The 20,771-nt window shown below is 41.0% G+C and overlaps 1 protein-coding gene across 1 annotated transcript in view; it reads right to left on the bottom strand.

The window, feature by feature from the left end:
* Positions 1 to 14,967, bottom strand: part of LOC139564016 (high affinity nerve growth factor receptor-like) — a 29,407-nt gene extending 14,440 nt beyond the window's left edge. Inside the window, exons 1-7 of the mRNA XM_071383168.1 lie at positions 14,621 to 14,967; positions 10,868 to 10,942; positions 10,223 to 10,294; positions 5,739 to 5,807; positions 5,218 to 5,372; positions 4,814 to 4,956; positions 4,360 to 4,498 (exon numbers count right to left, since the gene is read on the bottom strand). Coding sequence (XP_071239269.1) covers positions 4,360 to 4,498; positions 4,814 to 4,956; positions 5,218 to 5,372; positions 5,739 to 5,807; positions 10,223 to 10,294; positions 10,868 to 10,942; positions 14,621 to 14,814 — 847 coding nt within the window. The 5' untranslated portion in view covers positions 14,815 to 14,967. The remainder of the gene's footprint in view (positions 1 to 4,359; positions 4,499 to 4,813; positions 4,957 to 5,217; positions 5,373 to 5,738; positions 5,808 to 10,222; positions 10,295 to 10,867; positions 10,943 to 14,620) is intronic.
* Positions 14,968 to 20,771: the final 5,804 nt, after the last annotated feature.

The following is a 20,771-nucleotide window of genomic DNA, read 5'->3' as shown; positions in this document are numbered from 1 at the left end:
CATGATTCCATGTGTTTTTTCATAGTTAAGATGTCTTCACTATTATTCTAAAATGTAGAAAAGAGTACAAATAAAGAAAAACCCTGGAATGAGTAGGTGTGTTCCAAACTTTTGACTGGTACTGTATATATATATATATATATATATATATACAGTTGAAGTCGGAAGTTTACATACACCTTAGCCAAATACATTTAAACTCAGTTTTTCACAATTCCTGACATTTAATCCTAGTAAAAATTCCCTGTCTTAGGTCAGTTAGGATCACCACTTTATTTTAAGAATGTGAAATGTCAGAATAATAGTAGAGAGAATGATTTATTTCAATTTTTATTTCTTTCATCACATTCTCAGTGGGTCAGAAGTTTAGATACAATCAATTAGATTTTGGTAACATTGCCTTTAAATTGTTTAACTTGGGTCAAACATTTCGGGGAGCCTTCCACAAGCTTCCCACAATAAGTTGGGTGAATGTTGGCCCCTCCCTCTTGACAGAGCTGGTGTAACTGAATCAGGCTTGTAGGCCTCCTTGCTCGCACACGCTTTTTCAGTTCTGCCCACAAATGTTCTATAGGATTGAGGTCAGGGCTTTGTGATGGCCACTCCAATACCTTTACTTTGTTGTCCTTACGCCATTTGGCTACAACTTTGGAAGTATGCTTGGGGTCATTGTCCATTTGGAAAACCCATTTGCGACCAAGCTTTAACTTCCTGACTGATGTCTTGAGATGTTGCTTCAATATATCCACATAATTTTACTCCCTCATGATGCCATCTATTTTGTGAAGTGCACAAGTCCCTCCTGCAGCAAAGCACCCCCACAACATGATGCTGCCACCCCCGTGCTTCACGGTTGGGATGGTGTTCTTCGGCTTGCAAGCATCCCCCTTTTTCCTCCAAACATAACAATGGTCATTATGGCCAAACAGTTCTATTTTTGTTTCATCAGACCAGAGGACATTTCTCCAAAAAGTACGATCTTTGTCACCATCTGCAGTTGCAAACCATAGTCTGGCATTTTTATGGCAATTTTGGAGCAGAGGCTTCTTCCTTGCTGAGCAGCCTTTCAGGTTATGTCAAGATAGGACTCATTTTACTGTGGATATAGATACTTTTGTACCTGTTTCCTCCAGCATCTTCACAAGGTCCTTTGTTGTTGTTCTGGAATTGATTTGCACTTTTCGCACTAAAGTACGTTCATCTTTAGGAGACAGAACGCATCTCCTTCCTGAGCGGTATGACAGCTGCGTGGTCCCATGGTGTTTATACTTGCGTACTATTGTTTCTACAGATGAAGGTGGTACCTTCAGGTGTTTGGAAATTGCTCCCAATGATGAACCAGACTTGTGGAGGTCTACAATGTTTTTTCTGAGGTCTTGGCTGATTTCTTTTGATTTTCCCATGATGTCAAGCAAAGAGGCACTGAGTTTGAAGGTAGGCCTTGAAATACATCCACAAGTACACCTCCAATTGACTCAAATGATGTCAATTAGCCTATCAGAAGCTTCTAAAGTCATGACATAATTTTCTCGAATTTTCCAAGCTGTTTAAAGGCACAGTCAACTTAGTGTATGTAAACTTCTGACCCACTGGAATTGTGATACAGTGAAGTATAAGTGAAATAATCTGTCTGTCAACAATTGTTGGGAAAATTACTTGTGTCATGCACTTATGTTGGAGTCATTAAAACTCGTTTTTCACCCACTCCACAAATTTCTTGTTAACTAACTATAGTTTGTGCATGACACAAGTAATTTTTCCAACAAGGCCCTTCTATATATATATATATATATATTTATACAGTGCATTCAGAAACCCCTTTACTTTTTCCACATTTTGTTATGTTACAGCCTTATTGTAAAATGTATTAAATTAATGTTTTTCCTCATCAATCTACACACAATACACCATAATGACAAAACCAAAATAGGTTTTTAGAAAAACAGAAATACCTTATTTACATAAGTATTCAGACCCTTTGCTATGAGTCTCGAAATTTAGCTCAGGTGCATCCTGTTTCCATTGATCATCCTTGAGGTGTTTCTACAACCCGATTGGAGTCCACCTGTGGTAAATTCAATTGATTGGACATAATTTAGAAAGGCACACACCTGTCTATATAAGGTCCCACAGTTGACAGTGCATGTCAGAGCAAAAGCAAGGCCATGAGGTCAAAGGAATTGTTCTTAGAGGTCCAAGACAGGATTTTGTCGAGGAACAGATCTGGGAAGGAGTACCAAAAACATTTCTGCAGCATTGAAGGTCCACAAGAACACAGTGGCATCCATCATTCTTAAATGGAAGAAGTTTGGAACCTCCAAGACTCTTCCTAGAGCTGTCCGCCCGGCCAAACTGAGCAATCAGTGGAGAAGGGCCTTGGTCAGGGAGGTGACCAAAAACCTGATGATCACTCTGACATAGCTCCAGAGTTCCTCTGTGGAGATGGGAGAACCTTCCAGAAGGACAACCATCTCTGCAGCACTCCACCAATCAGGCCTTTATGGTAGAGTGGCCAGATGAAAGTCACTCCTCAGTAGAATGCAGGACAGCCCGCATGGAGTTTGCCAGGAGGCACCAAAAGGACTCTGACCATGAGAAACTAGATTCTCTGGTCTGATGTTACCAAGATTGAACTCTTTGGCTTGAATTCCAAGCGTCACGTCTGGAGGAAACCTGGCACCATCCCTACGGTGAAGCATGGTGGTGGCAGCATCATGCTGTGGGGATGTTTTTCAGCGGCAGGGACTGGGAGACTAGTCAGGATCGAGGGAAAGATGAACGGAGCAAAGTACAGAAAGCCTGTTCCAGAGCGCTCAGGACTTCAGACTGGGGAAAAGGTTCACCTTCCAACAGGACAACGACCCTAAGCACACAGCCAAGACAATGCAGGAGTGGCTTCGGGACAAGTTTCGGAATGTCCTTGAGTGACCCAGCCAGAGCCCACACTTGAACCCGATCAAACATATCTGGAGACCTGAAAAAAGCTGTGCAGCGACACTACCCATCCAACCTGACAGAGCTTGAGAAGATCTGCAGAGAAGAATGGGAGAAACTCCCCAAATACAGGGGTGTCACGATTGTAGCGTCATACCCAAGAAGACCTGGGGCTGTAATCGCTGCCAAATGTGCTTCAACAATGTACTGAGTAAAGGGTCTGAATACTTATGTAAATGTGATATTTCAGTTATTTTCTTTTTATAAATGTGCAAAAATGTAAAACCGTTTTTGCTCTGTCATTATGGGGTATTATGCGGAGGTAGGTAGCCTAGTGGTTAGAGCGTTGGGCCAGTATCCGAACGCTTGCTAGATTGAATCCCTGAGCTGACAAGGTAAGAATCTGTCGTTCTACCTCTGAACAAGGCAGTTAACCCACTGTTCCTAGGCCGTCATTATAAGAATTTGTTTTTAACTGACTTGCCTAGTTAAATAAAGGCTAAGTAAATAAATAAAATATTATGTGTAGATTGATGAGTAAAGTCAATTTTAGACTAAGGCTGAAACGTAACAAAAAGTGGAAAAGGTAAAGGTGTCTGAATACTTTTCGAATGCACTGTATATATATATGCCCCGTTTATGTATCCTACTGTTCTGAGTTGTTGTACAGAGAGAATACTCTAATAACTACCCATTTTATGAATCGCTGTACATTTCAAAAGTGCTGAACAAATAGTTATATTGACAAAGTCCGTCTTAGCTGGCTTGTTAATGTCTTAATCGGAATTATGGATTGCCTCTTATCCGCTTGTCGTTCCCTTATGCCATAGTTTGTACATCTCAATTGTCAGTAGAAACCACATTAGTTTAAGGAAGTCAGTCATAACAGCTATGAGGCTGAATGAATTGTTTTGCTGCCAGACAAGGCTATGCTGATATCCAAGTGTAGTGGTGTAAGGATTCACTCCATTGTGCTGAAAATAAAATTCTGCTGTTTGGACAGAAGACAGTTTGTTGGTACCGTTTGTCACCGTTATAGTGAAAGTAATGTATTGTTTACTGTTGTGTTGTGTAGTGGCTTTGCTGGTATGCTTAAAAAAAAAAAAAAAATTGCTCTGCCAAGATTTACATGCTAAAATTGCCACTGTACTAATGTATTATTGAGTGACAGCTGATAATAATAATAAAAACGAAAGACATGTGGCATGTTAAAGCAAAGTGACAAGGTGGGCTTATTTTTTGCCACAATTATTAATACTAAGTATTTCATTCTGGGGGGAAAATCTCTGGCTATACACATTGCTGTGAGAGGAAAATTGACACAATTTTTCTCTACCTCACCTGCTTTCATTGCAGTATGACAGCTCTCACTGAGTCTTTCAGCTTTCAACACCCTGACAGCTTTAATAGTTCATTGGCACTTACATTCAATGTCCAACGTCACTTTCTCTTCTCCAGGCCCGGCCCGGTTCTCTGCCTCACAGGTCAAGTTGTGCAGGTTGTCTTCTGAGGACATATTCCACAGCTGCAGCTCCAGCTCCAAAGTGGATCCCCAGAACCTCTCCTGCAGATGGAACAAAACACAGAGGACAACAGGGGTTTACAACAATCATGGAGACATCTGAGATGCAAGCAGAGTCTGAAGGATTATGACAATGTACACAATAAGGAAACCTAAATACATCATAATACTATTTTATTTTTAGTTCAGAATATTTCCTTCAAATGTGACCCTGATCATGTTACTAGAGTTTGTATTTGAACAGATGTTAGGCATATTAAGGGGAACAAAAGGTGCATTGCGCAATATCTCTGAAAAAACACTGCTCTAGCAGGTTTTCCCCAATCAGTATGTCCAGGTGACATCATCATTCAGTACCTGTACAGTATAGCGAGACAGCAGTTTATTAGTGCGCCACCTCACTACAGGCATGGGCACTCCTGTCACCTGACACACAAATGTCAGGTTGCCCCCCTCCTGGACCTTGGTGTTGGCATGGACAATGGCGACATCCGGTACAGCTGCAAAACAATGGACCAAGAATGGGTTAGAAAATCTATGGTCTGGACTGGGGTACTAAATGTTGATAATGGCGTTTAATAGTAATCCAATCAGCAATGCCACTAATGCAATAAAGTCTAATAAAGCCTTGTCAGACTACTTCTACAATGATTGAACTATACGTGTATATGCTATTCATGCATATATTACTTAGTAATAATAAAGTAAAAACTTTTTTTTTAAATCTCTGAACTGAGTAAAAATTTTGCAATTCAACTCACTGCAATTCTCCATCACTAAGGAGTCCAACCGTCGGGCATGGCCATTGGAGAGGCAATGTAGCGGTTGGTTGTCAAGGTCACTGTGGTCGTTAAGCTGCCATTGCTGCAGCCAATGGATATCACAGGAGCACTCAAGGGGGTTGTCCCTCAAAACCCTGAAAGGGAACACAGAGAAAATCGGTCTGTTAAGTCCGAAAGTTTTCTCTCAATCGTGTAACCTTCTTCTTCTTTCTATAGGACTATACAAAGTATTCAAGGTCGTTATTATCAAAGACGCACACTGCAAATAGAACATTCTAGAATTTAAGAAAGAGGGGAGTGAATAGATAGTAAAAACTCAACATAGAAAATAATTCATCAGTGAAATATGTGTTGAAAAATCTCTGCAATCAGTTCCAAAACAGAGTGAAAGGGGTCTATGTTGCTCATACAAAGTGACCCTCTTTGAGTTGATATTTCAGTCACAGGTTGACTAGTTGAAGAGAGTACAGAAGGGATGTTCTGAGGGGTGTTTTACTCACAGGTTGAGCAGGGGAAGAAAATGGAACACCTTCCAACTGATATGCTCCAGGGAGTTAGATGCCAGGTTTCTGTGTGATACAATAAGGAGACAACATCTATCCAACAGGATATTCAGCATATAAATGACAAAAAATCTAAATACAGTATTATACAATTTGTTGTTGAGCCTATGATTCCCCCCCTCTTTTCACCCATGTTGAGTTTTGCATAAGAATGGTCTGTGCATGGCACACAGCTCAATATTTAAAACAATTGTACTCTGCTTAATTACCCAGGCAAGTCTTTTACATCAAATGTACTTTGCTTAATTACCCAGGCAAGTCTTTTACATCAAATGTACTCGGCTTAATTACCCAGGCAAGTCTTTTACATCAAGTGCTACATTCACAAACATCATTGGCACACCTCTTGCTGTTGTCTCACTATTCTGTACATTAGGTGATGAGCCCAAACACTTCTCTGAGACGGTGGTCGTTACGCATGGCCATCGAACACTACTAGAGTGCTCGAGTTATATTAGCCTGATGATGCTGCTTGTACTTGTAAGAGGAGAAAGGAGAACAGGTTTTACTATATCAAATATTGTGTATTAGGAGTATGAGGTGAATTCATTTGATAAAAAATATGAAATATTGCGGGCGATTGGCAGATGTAGCTTTCATAGACCTACTGTACATTCAGATGTGCTGCACTTTATTGTAAATCAAAAGAAAATGTGGATTTATGAGGCATATCACTGCTTAGATATGTTATCCCCTATGTATCCCTAGTGTATCTTTTTAAACGTGCTGCAGATCACCATGACTGCTCTGAAATGCTTCTGTGCTGGCAGAGGGTGTAAATAAAACCTCTCAGAAGATGACAGCGGACCACACTGGGGAGGCACCTCATGCAACCGATACATATTCACTCTGGCAGGGCCAATGGGGGCCAGCAGGGTTTCAATTATTTGTTTTCCTTGCTCCCAAAAGTTCATGTCAGATGGGTTAGCCATTGGGGCTTATCTATTACCAGCTCGATTCCTCCCGGGCCACAAGGGAAGGGAGGATGGCCGGGAATGGCAGCTGCTCCTAGCTGTGCTCACGCACAGCATCTTCATTTATGAACTGGGTAGTTCGAGCTGTGAATGCTAATTGGCTGACAGCCGTGGTATATCAGACCGTATAACATGGGTATGACAAAACATGTATTTTTACTGCTCTAGTTACATTGGTAAGCAGTTTATAATAGCAATAAGGCACCTCGGGGGTTTGTGATATATGGCCAATATACCACTCCGCGTTGTGTCGTGCATAAGAACAACCCTTAGCCGTGGTATATTGGCCATATACCACACCTAAATATCTTAAGGAACAAGGAAAGGGGTGGAGGAGAAAATATCCTGGTATGTCTTGAGAAATTGCCCCCCAAGTACAGTAGCAGAGCCCCTCCCATGTTCTCACCCATTTTGGGTGGCGCTCCCAATCTAAGAGACACATCTGTTACACCCCACAACCCCTCGTCCTCGAAATATTGATTAAGCGATAATGGACCCTTAGTGGAGTGTATTTATTATGCAGCAGTTGTCGATAATCCACCAAAGTGAGCGAGTAAATGGTGACTGGTGGAAGTCTTCTCCGATTTCATCAGAACCCCCCCCATCATCCCTGAACCCCATTCAGTACCCTTCCCTCTACACCCCCTCCTCCTCCCAAACCGGCTGTCTTTCAGATAAACAACATCGGACATGTCACACATGTTTAGTAAGATGATGAGGACAAGATGGTGGAAACAAGGGTCAGCTACTGATGGAGGGATGATTGGCATGGATACGGGCAGTATTGGGGAAGCTACTCTGAAAATATAGTTTACCAAGCTACCAACTACCTCACACTGTAAGAAGTTAAGCTACACTAAAGCTATCGTCAAGAAAAACATAGTTTGTTTAACTAAAGTTACTTTTAAAAAGTAGTTCACTTAATCCAAACTACTTTTGTGGAAATTAACATATCTAATTCTGAAATGTCATAGACTGCAAGTTGCAAGAACAGATCAATCTGGAGTCAGATGTCAACAGAATTTGTAATTTATTCTATTAAAAACAAAAATAATGTTTTATGTGACAATTAGGCAGGTCTGATGACGAAAAAGTAAGGAAATTCTTGCCTACTTCAACCATATTTTATTTTATTTGATAAAAAAAGTAGTGTGTATTTCCAGTAGTTAGCTACACCACTACATGATAAAAAAAACTTAGGTTGGAGTCATTAAAACCTGTTTTTCAACCACTCCACAAATTTATTGTTAACAAACTATAGTTTTGGCAAGTTGGTTTGGACATCTACTTTGTGGATGACACAAGTAATTTTTCCAACAATTGTTTACAGACAGATTATTTAATTTATAATTAATTCACTGTATCACAATTCCAGTGGGTCAGAAGTTTACATACACTGAGTTGACTGTGCCTTCAAACAGCTTGGAAAATTCCAGAAAATTATGTCATGGCTTTAGAAGCTTCTGATTTACATCATTTGAGTCAATTGGAGATGTACCTGTGGATGTATTTCAAGGCCTACCTTCAAACTCAGTGCCTCTTTGCTTGACATCATGGGAAAATTTAAAGAAATCAACCAAGACCTCAGAAAAAAATTGTAGACCTTCACAAGTCTAGTTCATCCTTGGGAGCAATTTCCAAACACCTGAAGGTACCACGTTCATCTGTACAAACAATAGCATGCAAGTATAAACACCATGGGACCACGCAGCCGTCATACCGCTCAAGAAGGAGACGCGTTGTGTCTCCTAGAGACAAATGTATTTTGGTGCGAAAAGTGAAACAAGGAAGAAGCCACTGCTCCAAAAACCGCCATAAAAATGCCAGACTACGGTTTGCAACAGCACATGGGACAAAGATCGTACTTTTTGGAGAAATGTCCTGTGGTCTGATGAATCAAAAATAGAACTGTTTGGCCATAATTACCATTGTTATGTTTGGAGGAAAAAGGGGGAGGCTTGCAAGCCGAAGAACACCATCCCAACCGTGAAGCACGGGGGTGGCAGCATCATGTTGTGGGGGTGCTTTGCTGCAGGAGGGACTGGTGCACTTCACAAAATAGATGGCATCATGAGGGAGTAAAATTATGTGGATATATTGAAGCAACATCTCAAGACATCAGTCAGGAAGTTAAAGCTTGGTCGCAAATGGGTCTTCCAAATGGACAATGACCCCAAGCATACTTCCAAAGTTGTGGCAAAATGACTTAAGGACAACAGAGTCAAGGTATTGGAGTGGCCATCACAATGCCCTGACCTCAACCCTATAGAACATTTGTGGGCAGAACTGAAAAGGTGTGTGTGAGCAAGGAGGCCTACAAGCCTGACTCAGTTACACCAGCTCTGTCAGGAGGAGTGGGCCAAAATTCACCCGACTTATTGTGGGAAGCTTGTGGAAGGCTACCTGAAACGTTTGACCCAAGTTAAACAATTTAAAGGCAATGCTACCAAATACTAATTGAGTGTATGTAAACTTCTGACCCACTGGGAATGTGAGGAAAGAAATAAAAGCTGAAATAAAGAATTCTCTCTGCTATTATTCTGACATTTCACATTCTTAAAATAAAGTGGTGATCCTAACTGACCTAAGACAGGGAATTTTTACTAGGATTAAATGTTAGGAATTGTGAAAAACTGAGTTGAAATGTATTTGGCTAAGGTGTATGTAAACTTCCGACTTCAACTGTAGTTCATCTACAACCAAGTGCAAAATGTAGTTAAATGACTAGTTGTACAACATGTAGTTCACTACTCCCCAACACTACATACGTGCAACACTAATGCTAGTTTGCTAGTTTCTAGTGTGCTGGACAGTGTGTCTTTAGAAGGTAGTTGAAGGATTCCATTTGTGAGAAAGTTTGGACCACGGTGTTAGAAACACAAGCATCAGAAAAGTCATCTACGATTCATCGATCAGTGTTTGTTTTTCAAATATAGTTGATTCAAACTTTCTAACAAGTGGAATCCAATTCATTTCAATATACTAAACTTGGTCCAATATGTTGTACGTTGATTGTGACTACACTTGTAAAAACAGGTTGGTCTACATTGTGTCAACCCAATCCTGTTAACTTTAAATTGAAATGGCATGTTTCTTGTAAAACAAATTTAACACGCTGTTAGATCAGAGGTCAGAATCTGTCCCACAGGACGCACTACTGTTGAGCCTCTGATACTACACCAATGCATTCTGTGCCTTAATAACTTACACAGTGTTACTGTTGAATAAAATGGTATCAAATGAATTATGATTACATTTCAGTCATTTCAATCTGTATTCCGGCCTAAATCTATTGTTATGCAGTTTTTATATTTTTTGAATAATAAACTCAAGATCTCAAGGCTCGGGAGGCTTCCCCTTAATTGACAGCAACAAAGAGCCTGACCCAAGCATGGGCCGAGACATGACAAGGAAAGACAATCCCTTTGTAAAGCCAAGGACACTTACACATATTGGAGCTTGATGTTGTGTTGGAAAGCATTAGCCGAGATGTACGCCAGCCTGCAGAACGTGACCGTGCTGGAGGGAGAAACACGACAGAAACAACAAAAGACAGAACAGGAAGTGTGAATCACTGATCATGCTACTAGTTAGCCACAGTAAATCCATAGTGTGTATGTTAGCCAGTCTGTATTAGCTGTGTTAGCTAGCTCCAGACCATTTCCTTTCTTTGAATACGGAAGTTGTAAGGTACTCAGAAGAAGGTTTGAAATTAAATTACTGTACAGGACTGCAGGTTTCTGCTCAGAATAATGGCTAATGTGCAACACAGGACGTTTACCACCTTGATTGAAAGAGCCATAAAGGAAATGAAATGTTGAGTTGTAAAGTTTAGTACTGCAGATTGCTATAACAAGGTAGAGGGTATATTGGAGAAGGTGATTAGGGAAGGGTGGAGTATGGAGAAGACCACTCAATCAATGACAGGACCAACCAAACATTTAAAACCAAGTCAATCAAATCAACTGCTAGGTGTATTGTAGCACATTTCGCGTATGTATTTCATGCAGTAATACAAACAGACATCTACAAACATATTATCATACATTAGAAAAATACTGTACATATTACATATTATGCAAGGTTACTCACAGATTCTTCAACTCTCTATAGTTGGCAAGGTCTACTTCTGTAATGTTCTCCAGGTCGGCTTGATTTTCGATGTAACTTGGTAAAGAAACAAAAAAGAAATACAATGACATTCAGAGTTGATTTGAGTAAAAAAAAAAAAAAAGCAACAAAAAAAAATCTACTGAAAAGTTAAATACTAAAATACTGTCTAGGAACAATGAGCTTCATAGGCTTATTATAAGCAACAAAACAAAATGCTTGAACGGAAAATTATCTTTATTGTTATCAATCATTTTTACCCACAGCAATCCAGGCAAAGCAGGACAGTTAATATAATGACCAATACAAAAGGTTGTACATGTATTAAATGTTATGAAAGCCCTAAATAGGTACTGAATTGACACAGTACAGCACAGAGTATTATATTTTATAGTGAAATTCATGAGTGCATTGTCCAAACCATGGGCCTTTGTGGGCTAGAGCCTGACAACTGATAGCATAACCAGACCAACAAACCACAAAGCTAATATCAAAACTAAATCTACTGTAGAGAAGACTTGGAAAAACCATTTGTCTTCTTGCGAGACTCTCATTTGACATTGCTGATGGTAAATTCTCTTCAATGAGTCATTTTCCACTTTTCCAGACGCACCTATTATTTCACGAGGGGACAGTATGTCAACTCAACACTCATTTAACACAAGGTCACTTTGCCCTACTCTTGAACTACAGTATCTTGAACCTCTTTGTATGTTCAATCTTAGAACAAAAATGTGCTATCTAGAACCTAAAAGGTTTATTTGTCTGTCCCCATAGTATAGCCCTTTGAAGTACCCTTTCTGGTTCCAGGTAAAACCATTTTGGGGTTTCCATGTAGAACCCCTACACAGAGGGTTCTACATGGAAACCAAAAGGGTTCTCCTATGGGACAGCCGAAGAATCCCTTTAGAATCCTTTTTTTTTAAGAGTGTACTGTACAGATGTAAGATCATAATTTGAGCCAGTTTGCTACAGCAGGAAAATCATCTTGCAGCAACAGGAAATGTGAATTATTATGCAGATTATAATTATTGGACATTTTTGTAGGGGTTGATACATTTTCCATAAGGGAAAATCAAGTCTGAAATGTCTAAATGTAATTATAAACATCAGAAGCCTTTTTAAACCTCCTGCATTGCAGAAAAGTTATCCTGCAACAGGTTAAGATCCTACATTTGTACATGACGTGGCCAGAAATGTACATTTTATATGGACTGTTATATATGATATTTATGATATTACTGTATCAATAACCAAAAGTAAAGCAGCATAAAAGGACCAAGGGGGAAACATTTTCCTCCACTTGAACAATTTTATCAAGAAAAATTCCAAGCTTTTTCACATACAGTATAGCCAAATATGATAGCTTAAAAAGCAGCACCCAACCCTTTTTCACAACAACACCTGGGAAATGTGTCATGTATTTTTATTGGTATCTGGTTGACATGACGACCGATAACCAGATTACAACCAGGTGAAGACTTCTCTTTCTGATCACTAAAAATTGCATTTTACAGTCAGTATACAACCTGACCATGACATCACTAAAGACATCAGCCAGACATCATTGCAGCCATTTTTACCCGCTGGGCAGTGCCCCAAACATCTCCATCACCAAATATTTCCATCTTTAACAGTGAGGCACTATTGTTTGCAGGACAGGTGGAATGAGAATCACCAATCGCCCCCATGCTTATTGGATTGAGTCAAGTGGGTCAAATTTCATCTAGTGTTCTCAGGCGGGCATCCGCTGACAATCCACTGAATTTAATTTATAACTTAGTGCATGATGAATTTGGGCCCCTGTTCCACAGTTAATGGTTTCTTGCTTGTTCCCCTGAAACACATGCCGAAAGAGCAGCTCTTGCTTATTGATTGAATTGCTTAAAACTCTGCTGGAGTTCTAAGTAACAAGTTAAGCCACAGGTACTGACTGATAAGAGATATATATATATATATATATATATAGAGAGAGAGAGAGAGAGAGAGAGAGAGAGAGAGAGAGAGAGAGAGAGAGAGAGAGAGAGAGAGAGAGAGAGAGAGAGAGAGAGAGAGAGAGAGAGAGAGAGAGAGAGAGAGAGAGAGAGAGAGAGAGAGAGAGAGAGAAGTAGAGGCATAGAGGGAGAAAGTTAAGTACTAGCTGGACATGCTGCAGATGCAGTCTCTCCCTTAACGAGCTAGATTGAGTGTTAATTGTTGAGAGCAGTAGAGAGGAACAAAGACAGAACAGCATGGGATTACAGCAAACAGCATTTAGTTCTGTGTTCCATTTTCAGTACTGTATAGCCTAAGTATAACAGCAATTTTCCAATTCTCTGAAAAGAGTGGACAGAGCTGTGTACTGTAAAGTAACATATAATTGCTTAATTAAAGATCAATTTTCCAACTTTTGTATAGTTTCAGACAGTTTTGAAAGTGGTGCTCATGAGCTAAAAGTGGTCCCTGTTTTTTGTGTACTACATCATCCAATTGTGTACTATGTCATCCATTTTGTGGAATATCATCTGAATGTTGCAATTCGTGTGATATGTAACAAATCCAATTCATGCAATATGAATCTGGATCCCGTAGCGCATCTTTAAGTGGAGTATACTGTGTACCCTTTAAAATATTATGTGTCTCTTCTATGCAGTTTTACTTAAGTATGTATAATCCGTTGGTTAATAGTCCTTCGGGGAACCACAAGCCTCCTGCACAACCACATGTTCTCAATGGGTTTGTGAGGATGACCCTCACCAGGCAAGGATGTATGTATCTGAACACCTTGCTGCTATAGTGCCTCTATGATACATGATGGGGAAGAGATTGTTTGCAGTCACCAAGGCAGAGTATCAGTGAAGCAGTATGAATATCAGCACAATCCCACAGACCTGATCACTCCACTACCACCAACTCTGCTCTTATCGACAGTGTTCTCTTACAGCACCTCGCGCCCCAGTACAGCCCATGCGAAACCACCAGACACAAGATCAAACAGACTCTGTAACCCCAACTCAAAGCGGGGGAGTTCAATTTGATGAGTTCGTGGAGTGGAATTTGTTCACTGGAAACAGAAATTGAGAAACTCCAGTTGTACAAATCATGGAAAGAGGACTAGGAGTAGAAGTCTCTGATAAGATGTAAGACGGATAATCTCTGAATACTTTGATACACACTCTTTGAATCTCATGGACTTTTAATCTTTAGTAATTGTAATAACAGTCCTGTGAAACTTCACAAGAAGAGCCTGCACAGAGTGTCTTTTACCAATCTAATTTGCAGAAGCAATCATCAAAGCAAGAACACCATTTCAAATGAAGTCCGTTATCTAACCAGCTCATCACCATACTAACACACACTGAAGGTCGGTGGTCATACAAAATGTACTCAATCCTTAGGGTCACGTAACTCCCCTCTCCATGAAAATGAATGGAAACCAATCACCTTGATTAAACTCTATACTGGACTATATTCACCTTCTTCTACTAAGACATGTATTTGTTGTTCCACGCCCAGCATTGCTTCAAACAGCTCAAGCCGGTCACGCAACCAACATCAGATCAGCAAAGCAATGGATTAACCATTATGCCAACCCAACTCATTATTCACACTACCAGACATCCCATCCAAGACTGAGCCAACAGATAGATAAGCAAAACATGAGCACTTGACAAACACACACAACAAAACCAGCAGAACCAATCAATCAACCAACCAACCAACCAACCAACCATCCAAGCAACCAACTGCACTCACATTTCCGTGACGTTTTCGCTCTCCTGTAGTGCCAATGCGGGTATAGTGGCAATGCCATTGGGCTCCAGGCACTGCAGCATGGCGAAGGAGCACCGGCAGGCGGATGGGCACCCTCCCAGAGCTGGCACTGCCAGGGTGATTGCCAGTAGTACCAGGGCCAGTGGGGCGGCCCATGGAGCAGAACCCACAGCCATGATGATGGAGATGGTGGAAGGGCAGCTCAGAGAGTTGTCAGTGCAGACTGAGACAGAGTAGGACTAAACAGGAGAATAGACTGGGAAGTTCCACACACAGCAGATCTTCTCTGGGCTGACTCGCAGGGTTGTGATCCCAGCCAGGAGACTCTGGTACTGAGCCACAGGAGCAGCGAGCAGCAGGAGCGAGGCAGGCAAGGGGCCCTGGGGATGCTGATAGGCTGCAGCCTCCCCACCCTCACTCCCTTCTCCCTCTCTCTCTGTCTCTCTCTCTCTCACTCTCTCTCTTTCTCTCTCGCGTAGGGAGGGGCAAGGCAGGCCATTAGTTGACTGTGTGGGAGAGCCACTGTCACCAGACAAAGAGATGAGATGGGATGATGGTGATATGATCTTCTGCCTCTGAGTGAGATGTCTCCTGTCCCACCAGTGGTTGCAGGTGTGAGACAACTAAGAAGTCAGGACTCTTGGGTACCAACCAGTCTCATGCAGTGAAGATGGTTGCAAATGGTGAATCCATCTATCTGCATGTGTTTATGAATGAGGTGACTTCCCTTGTAGGTTTGTGAGATCAGAGCTAATAAGGGATTTAGTAGTGGTTGTGGACAAATTGGGGAAGATACAGTACTAGGAAACACTAGTCAATACAACAGGCTATGAGGCGAACAATCACTTTTTGACAGGGTTATTATTATGCATGTAATTATTTCATTCATTTACAAAGAGGTAATTGTTACATTATTTTATGTAACAATGTGTAACAATCAAGCATTCCTATTGGACGATTAATGTATAATGTGATTTTTAATTGTGTATTTAAACCCCCTTGTTTTTGTGTTCCAGGCGGACTCCCACAGAAAGTGATGCAGTCCAGAGGCATGGTGGATCCATGTTGCAACAGAGCTTAAGGCTGAAATGTTTCATTAGAGCACAAGGCAAATGTACTTTGTGCTGTATGATTAAGTGATAATGGACTCCTGCCTGCTGGCTTGTGTTGCTGCTTGTGTCCCTTTTTGTTTGGTTTGTAAGTTGTATGATGGTTTTACCTAACATAGATTTTAAGCTAAACGTAAGAGAAAAGGATGTTTATGTAAATGAAATATGGAGACGATGAAATCGAATTGAATTGAAAAACTGTGTGCTGAAACCTTGGCAAACACCAATCCTTAAAATAAATGGGTTGAACTGTCCTTTTATTGTTTGCCTCTGCTGTCACACTGCCTGCTCAACCCAGACCCAGATCCTGTCACTTTTCTACCTTGTGACATAGTCATAAGACAGGGTTAGCATGATTAGCTGTAAACCTCATGTCGGAATATCATTTGTAAAGATGACATCATGGCTCAAATATTTCTCGTCAGAATGTTACTCAAGGAAGGCTAAAATAGCTCACTGCAATAGCGCAGAGACATCATATAGAATTAGCATTACTTGTGGCCCTCCATCTCTTGGCGTCTATGAGACGGAGCCAATTCTTACCCCAGGGACAAATAGTATGCCCCACCCCCATCCCTCTTAGTCACCATACACATGAATAAGGTCATAGTGTCCTGACCACAATTACCAGCTATAAGCTGAATTGCCATTTCTGCTGCAGTAGTCAGGAGATAGTGATGGCTCAGTACTTCCTCCCTACTCTCAATACTTTAACTGAGCTCAGCTAGTAAGATGGGAAGGCAAGAAGCTTCTTCACCACGGAAGTGTTCTAGTGGAGTAGATAAATGTGTAGAATAGTGTTTGATGTGTGAAATGTGTGAAATGTGACATTGAGCATACAGAATGCTTTGTACCAATCATTATTAATGCATGGATTGATACCAAAGTGAAGAAGACTTCAAGTGAAATTGAATTAAATGAGTTAATGTTTTTCAACAGTTGTTTGGCTTATTTTCTTTTCAGTGGCAGTTTGTGTGGCAGTGTTGTCACGACTTCTGCCGAAGTCGGTTCCTCTCCTTGTTCGGGCGGTGTTCGACGGTCGACGTCACCGGTCTTCTAGCCATGGCCAATCCATTTTTCATTTTCCATTTGTTTTGTCTTGTTTTCCCACACACCTGCTTTTCATTCCCTCATTACGTGTTGTGTATTTAACCCTCTGTTCCCCCCATGTCTTTGTGTGTTATTGTTTGTTGTAAGTGCTTGTGCACATTTGTTGTCTGGTGCGCGTCGGGTTTTGTACCCATTCTTTATTATTCTGGATGCCGGTGGTTATATATTATGTATATTAAACTGCTCCGGTTATTACCCAGTTCTGCTCTCCTGCGTCTGACTTCGCTGCCACCAGTTACTCACCCCTTACAAGTGTACATGTCTGTTTGCATTGAAATGAGGAATGCTTATGCAAAGGAATGCTTACGCATCATATTCCATATTCTCTGAACATAAGAAAATATAGAGAATACATATAATTTCTTATTTCTGTTTGAGCTAATGTTCCAAATCTATGATGGAGTTAGGGATAGGAAGTCTCCAATAATCAAGGGCAGTGCAGGGTATACTGAATAAAGCAGCCAATCAGAACAGTGGGTAATGAAATTAAGGACAAATAGCCAATATTCACCACCCCCGCACCTCATCAAGAACCTCAAAGCATCACAGAGGACGTCCTAAGCATATTAGGTAATATTCCTGTTGGATCCCTTTTAGGTTTCAGTGAGATGTTATCTAACGGAAGTTCTGAAAACGTTCTAGGAACATTAAAGTTCCAATGCAGCCGTTTTAATCTCAATATCAAATCATTTCTGGGTAACAATTAAGTACCTTTTGTGATTGTTTTCAATTAAAATGGTCAAAAAGAAGCAAAAATTGCTTCTTAGCAAAGGACAATCTCTCAATCGAGAATTTTGCTAGGACGGTCTGGGAGTGGTCTGAGTGGGAAGGGGGAAACTGAAAACTAGCTGTTATTGGCAGAGAGGTTTGGAACTCTCTTTCTCATTGATATGTTAACTCATTTACCACATGGTGATGTCACCATGGAAAGCCAAAACTCCATCCCACCAAAACAGCCAGAAATGTAAGGGCAGTCTTTTCAAACAGCTCTTACACTTAAAGGTCATTATCATAATTTTCACAATTTCACAGTATTATTCCAACCTCCTGGTGTGGAAATATATGCTCAGTGGCCCGTTTATTAGGTACACCCATCTAGTACCGAGTCACACCCACCTTGGCCTTCAGAACAGCCTAAAATCTTCGGGGCATGGAAACATTGCTCAATTGGAATCAAGGGACCTAATGTGTGCCAGGAAAACATTCCCCACACCATTACACCACCGCCATCAGCCTGTACCGTTGACACCAGGTATGATGGGGCCATGAACTTATGCTGCTTACACCAAATCCGGACTCTGCCATCAGCATGATGCAACAGGAACCGGGATTTGTCGGACCAGACAATGTTTTTTCCACTCCTCAATTGTCCAGTGCTGGTGATCACGTGCCAGCTGGAGTCGCTTCTTCTTGTTTTTAGCTGATAGGATTGGGACCCTGTGTGGTCATCTGCTGCAATTGAGTACCACAGTATGAGTCATAATACCCATAAAACCTAGCGGTAAAACCCAGAAATGGTTCCAATCATTTTTTCACCATGCATTTTTGCATTGGTGATTTTAGAACTACTTCATATAAGGTCTGTGTTTCGTGTAGGCTTACCCTGGCGTGACGTTTTGATAACCAAGCAAATCTCTCTCGGACCAGATAACTTTTATCAACATATTTGCCTGTAATTACCCCACAAATGTAAATGCTAATTAGCCGCCAATGTGGCTAGCGTACAGAAGCTTTGACATCATCTCTCAAGGCACATTTCTCAATGCAAACTCTTCGACAAGTAGCAAGTAACCTATCAAGTAGATATTAAGGCCTTTTTAGTTTCTTGTGTAAATAATTGATAGTGTTTCTCGTGTGTATTCTTGTTTAGCATTTTCAAATGACCTTTAAATTACTCTCTGGCCTTTGTAGCGAACTAGCTAACCTTAGGGTCTCTCTGTCGATCGGAAGCAAGGATGGTTCTGTGGTATGTACCGGATTCTAACAACTACTTCGATAAGCACACGTGCATTTTAGCGTTTTCCATCCTCTGTAAGCGAGGTGTCGCTGGAGCCGTGTGATAAAGTAAGTCCTGTTTGCTAGCTGCTAACAATCCATTTTGGTTAGGACAAAGATCTGTAGTTAGCTAGGTTCTTATGAAAATTAGCTAGATACCCACCAGCTGTAGTTGTTCAATGCACATTACCTTCCTTACAAGTAAAAAGAAAACCAGCATAGGCTAGCATAATGACTGTTTAAAAATGCACACAGACCAGCCTTATTTATTAAACTTACGTTAACTACATTACTTTAGTTGGCTGCTTTGAGCAAAACCTGTATGTAATATTACCTATTCTGGGAGCCTAGAGTGTGTGTGTATGAACTATGTGGAATATTCCCTGAAAACTAGGTAGTGACCTGAGGATCATTACGAGTCTGTCAGAGGTCGTCACGCTGGATGGGGATAGTGATGGAGGCTTGGTGGTCCACGCAATGAAGAAACAGGTGTCCCTTCCAGTGATGTGGAGTTGACCTTGGACCTGGTGCCAGTAAGGATGGTCTTCACGGAGGATGCAAGGTAAGGTCCCTTGCAACTTGGACCATGCACTTGACCTCCACTACTGCTGTGATGCCCACCAGAACATCCACTGAGGCACCCAGGATCCCAGACCCTGTGACCTAAAGACCTGACTCCTGCACATCCATCCCTGTAGCCATTTTGAATTCCTTGATGTTCTCCTCTTCGTTTTCTGAGCCCCACTTTACAGACAACACCCTATCCAATGACTGTGAACACCTTGAAATGCATTCGATGTAAGAAATGTACTATATAAATCAAGTTTGATTTGATTGATGACATTACAGCTGTAGAATATTTATTAAACTGTAATTTTGTGCAGTTGTTCCATAAACGTTTAATTGATAACTTGGGATTTCATCACTTGACATAACAATCATATAGTGGGATCCTATGAATCAAGACTGTGTGAATGCATATACCCCTCAAATTAATACAGTTGAAGTCGGAAGTTTACATACACCTTAGCCAAATACATTTCAACTCAGTTTTTCACAATTCCTGACATTTAAACCCAGTAACAATTCCCTGTCTTAGGTCAGTTAGGATCACCACTTTATTTTAAGAATGTGAAATGTCAGAAAAATAGTAGAGAGAATTCTTTATTTCAGCTTTTATTTCTTTCCTCACATTCCCAGTGGGTCAGAAGTTTACATACACTCAATTAGTATTTGGTAGCATTGCCTTTAAATTGTTTAACTTGGGTCAAACGTTTCAGGTAGCCTTCCACAAGCTTCCCACAAAACGTTGGGTGAATTTTGTCCCATTCCTCCTGACAGAGCTGGTGTAACTGAGTCAGGTTTGTAGGCCTCCTTGCTCGCCAAGGCTTTTTCAGTTCTGCCCACAGATTTTCTATAGGATTGAGGTCAGGGCTTTGTGATGGCCACTCCAATACCTTGACTTTGTTGTTCTTAAGCCATTTTGCCACAACTTTGGAAGTATGCTTGGTGTCATTGTTCATTTGGAAGACCCATTTGCGACCAAGCTTTAACTTCCTGACTGATGTCTTGAGATGTTGCTTCAATATATCCACATCATTTTCCCTCCCTCATGATGCCATCTATTTTGTGAAGTGCACCAGTCCCTCCTGCAGCAAAGCACCCCCAAACATGATGATGCCACCCCCATGCTTGACAGTTAGGATGGTGTTCTTCGGCTTGCAAGCCTCCCCCTTTTTCCTCCAAACATAATGATGGTCATTATGGCCAAACAGTTATATTTTTGTTTCATCAGACCAGAGGATATTTCACCAAAAAGTACAATCTTTGTCCCCATGTGCAGTTGCAAACCGTAGTCTGGCATTTTTATGGCGGTTTTGGAGCAGTGGCTTCTTCCTTGCTGAGCAGCCTTTCAGGTT

Source organism: Salvelinus alpinus, chromosome 35 (assembly GCF_045679555.1).
Source record: "Salvelinus alpinus chromosome 35, SLU_Salpinus.1, whole genome shotgun sequence".
NCBI classification, from domain to species: Eukaryota; Metazoa; Chordata; class Actinopteri; order Salmoniformes; family Salmonidae; genus Salvelinus; species Salvelinus alpinus.
The sequence above is the reverse complement of the archived record's forward strand: the minus strand, read 5'-3'. Positions and strand labels throughout refer to the sequence as shown.